Source organism: Budorcas taxicolor, chromosome 7, assembly GCF_023091745.1.
Source record: "Budorcas taxicolor isolate Tak-1 chromosome 7, Takin1.1, whole genome shotgun sequence".
Classification (NCBI taxonomy): Eukaryota; Metazoa; Chordata; class Mammalia; order Artiodactyla; family Bovidae; genus Budorcas; species Budorcas taxicolor.
The window spans coordinates 42,566,542-42,570,324 of record NC_068916.1 but is presented as its reverse complement, the minus strand read 5'-3'; the positions used below and the strand labels follow the sequence as shown (position 1 = coordinate 42,570,324).

Below are 3,783 nucleotides of genomic sequence, written 5' to 3'. Positions count from 1 at the left end.
TCCAGGTCTTGTTTCTCCTGACTGTATAGAGTTCCTCCATCTTCAGTCACAAAGAATATAATCAATCTGATTTTGGTATTGACCATCTGGTGATGTCCATGTGTATTGCTGTCTTTTCTGTTGTTGTATAGGGTGTTTGCTATGACCAGTGTGTTCTCTTGGAAAATCTTTGTTAACCTTTGCCCTGCTTCATTTTGTACCTAAGGCCAAACTTGCCTGTTACTCCAAGTATCTCTTGACTTTTTGCTTTTGCATTCCAGTCCCCTAGAAAGAAAAGGACATCTTTTTTGGGTATTAGTTCTAGAAGGTCTTTTTTTGAAATATAGATATATATCTCAAGAAAATTTACTAAAGTTATTAAATTTAGGCTACTCTTGCAGCTTAAAATGAACAAGGAATTCTCACTGACTAAGGGGAAGCAAATAAACTCTGGAGAGTTCCTGAGGTTTCATTCAAGAGAAGGGAAAAATGTTAGGGAGAGAAGGGCAGCATCTCATAATTTCCCCAACTGTTCAGTATACTACATATAGGTGTTATTCTTCTCTTTTAAATTACAGTATGAAATTTGTATCCATTTAGTTATGGTGATTTTAGTAACTACTTATGAGTCAACTACACAATAAGATATTTATACAGTAAGGTATGAGCTTATAACACCTAATACATATTTAAATGACTTTATCTCATCATCTCATAGTTTAAAATGCACTTTTCCTAGCATCTTGTATTATAAAAGATACCAATTTATTTTAATGTTAAACTTTGGAATTCACCTAAACCTAGTTCATTTAAAATAATTTTTATTTATTGTATTTCAACTTATATGCTCATTTTAATAATAAGCCAACTCATGGAATTTTAGTTCATCTTGAGGTCCAGAGTGAATTTATATTTTATTAGAGAAAATTTCTAAAAACTTCATACATTTCAAATAATATTTAACTTAACATGTAAACTAATTTTCTTAAATTTTTCTTAACATGATAATGCCTCAATGAGAAGTTAAGGACCTCCATTAGAAACCTGGAAATCACACATGAGAAATTTTATTTACATAGGGTTGCACTCACCCTGGTTTCCTGAACCATGCAACACCTTGGTATTTAAACTCTGAACTGTAGTTTAGTCCGTGGTCATAAGCATGTTCTTTGCACAGCTGAGAAGTATTCCTCATCTACTAAGATACCCCACATCTCGCCATCAAGTTCATGAGAGCTGCCACCACCTCCTTATTCCTCAGGCTGTAGATAAGGGGGTTCAGCATGGGAGTGAGGATGTTGCTGAAGAGAGAGAGAGCCTGGTCCTGCTCTGGACTATGTGAGGAAGTGAAAGTCATGTAGATGAATATGCTTGGGCCGAAGAAGAGACTTACCACAGTTAGGTGGGAAGAGCAGGTGGCCAGGGCTTTTTTCCTGCCCTTGACAGAGTTCATACGGAGGACAGTGAGGAAGATGAGTGTGTAGGAAGCTATGATGAGACTGAAAGGCACAACGAGCAGTACAATGCTTGTAACCACCACCACTAACTGATACACTGAAGTGTCTTCACAGGAAAGCTTAATGAGGACTGGGACCTCACAGAAGAAATGGTGGATCTCCCTTGACCCACAGATGCGAAAATGCATAGGGTAGACTGTATGGATAAATGAACCTATGGAGCCTCCAATCCAACATCCAGCAACCATGTGCAGACAGAACCTGGGGCTCATGATGGTGGGATAACGCAGTGGGATGCAGACAGCCACGTAGCGGTCATAAGCCATGAGAGTCAAGATGAGGCATTCTGACATTCCCAACATCAGGAAGAAGAAACTCTGTGTTCCACAGCCAATCCGTGATATGGTCCTTTTCCCTGTGAAAAAGTTAGAGGCTGTCTTCGGAACAATGGTAGAAGTTAATGTCAAGTCAATGAGGGAGAGTTGACTGAGGAGAATGTACATGGGTGTATGGAGCCGAGAGTCCCTCCAGATCAAGACAATGAGAAGTAAGTTTCCCAGGAAAGCAAGGATGTAGATGAAAATGACCATGAAGTTGAGGACAGTGGAATGCTGAAACTCAGGAAAGAGTCCCACAAGGATGAAATCAGTTACTGATGACGCATTCCCACCCACCATGCCTCTAAAAGAAATATAACAAGGCCGGGGAACAAATCAAATGGATTAGAACAATGGACACTCAGTACATGTCTTATATCAATATGTGGATCTAAAATTTCATATCTTTCCTCCCAACATTGGACTCTCACAATATGTGCCATCAACTCATCAGAAATATTTAACTACATATTATTGAGCAATTGCCTAAAACTGTGTTAAATAGAGAATATTAAATGATCAACTTTAGTCCCTCTTTGCCTTACTTGGATTCATCTTGTTTTCATTTTTCTCTCTTTTTGTTTCCACTTGGAGTATCTTATCGTAACAAAGGATCTACTTTCTGCAAATTTGAACCTCAAAATGTATATATTATTTCTGATAGTCATGGACCCTGATTATTAACTCTTGTAGATTTGGGCAAAAGAAATATCAACTTAATTCACTCAATCAGTTTTGAAAATCACAAATCAATTGCTTTTCAAATTTTTAATGAAATATCAATTGATTTACTTTTTATTGCTAACTGCCGTCAGAAACAGGCTTTCCCAGTGGCACAGGTGGTAAAGAATCTGCCTGCCAATGCAGGAGATGCAAGAGACATGGATTCAATCCCTGGATTGGGATGATTCCCGGGAATAGGAAATGGCAACCCATTCCAGTAATCTTGCTTGGGAAATCCCATGGACAGGGGAGCCAGCAGGGTCCATGGGGTCACAAAGAGTCAGACTTGATTGAGCAACTAGTAGGTATGTATACCATCATAGATGGAGTAATAGAAATTCTTAGACTTACATTATTACCTGCTAGGAAGCCATCAATATTCCCTATTTCTGACCAAATAAAGCTTACATTTTCAGTCTAGAATTTTAGATTTTCCATTACTTGGTCCAAGATACTTTTTAAACCTCAGATTCCATTAATTTTAAAGCAGATAACCCAAATTCCAGTCAAATGTACATTCTCATGATTTCTCCACACAGCTGAACCTTTGCTTTTATTTCTGCTCAGAATTATCAGTATACTGAAAGCTGAAGAAGAAGAACTTTTCCTATCCGCATTTCTGCAGTCCCTAAGCACATCACACATATAATTATTTGTCATCATAGCTGAGAGAGAGTGTGGGTTGGTGTTTAAGGGCATATGCCAGGGGCTGCACGTGCGCTCAGTTACTCAGTCGTGTCTGACTCTTTGTGGCCTCAATGGACGGTAGCCTCCAGGTTCCTCTGTCCATTGGATTTTTCAGGAACGAAGACTGGAGTGGCTTGCCATGTCCTCCTCCAAGGGATCTTCCCAATCCAGGGACTGAACCCATGTCTTCTGCATCTCTGCCCTGGCAGACAGATACTTTATCACTGGGACATCTCAGGGTATCAGGGCCTAGGATATCCAAATTCAAGCCTAGCTGCCTCACTTACTATCTGTGCCTCACTTTCCTCATCTTTAAAATAAGGAATTTAATCAAAAGATTTCAAGAGGGTAGTCATGAGGCTTAGATGAGTTATTATTATATATGTTTGTTATAATTTTCCATGTATACATACTTCTCCTCACATAAATGTTAAGGTTTTAAGTGCTAGGTTTAGGTTTTACCAATCTATATCTCAATAAAATCAGCACAATAGCTATAGAAGCATATATTGTCAATGAATATTTAACCAGAAAGTTGAACAAACCCCAGGGAGTTCAGC

The 3,783-nt window shown here is 38.6% G+C and overlaps 1 protein-coding gene across 1 annotated transcript; it reads right to left on the bottom strand.

Annotated features, from left to right (window-relative positions):
• Positions 1 to 1,177: 1,177 nt before the first annotated feature.
• On the bottom strand, positions 1,178 to 2,113 carry LOC128051365 (olfactory receptor 2L3-like). The gene has a single exon (XM_052643929.1). The coding sequence runs from the start codon at positions 2,111 to 2,113 to the stop codon at positions 1,178 to 1,180; it is 936 nt and encodes a 311-aa protein (XP_052499889.1).
• Between the last annotated feature and the right edge of the window lie 1,670 nt (positions 2,114 to 3,783).

Excerpts from the sequence above, each read along its gene's own strand:
- LOC128051365 (XM_052643929.1), bottom strand. The coding sequence starts at position 2,113 with ATGGTGGGTGGGAATGCGTCATCAGTAACTGATTTCATCCTTGTGGGA.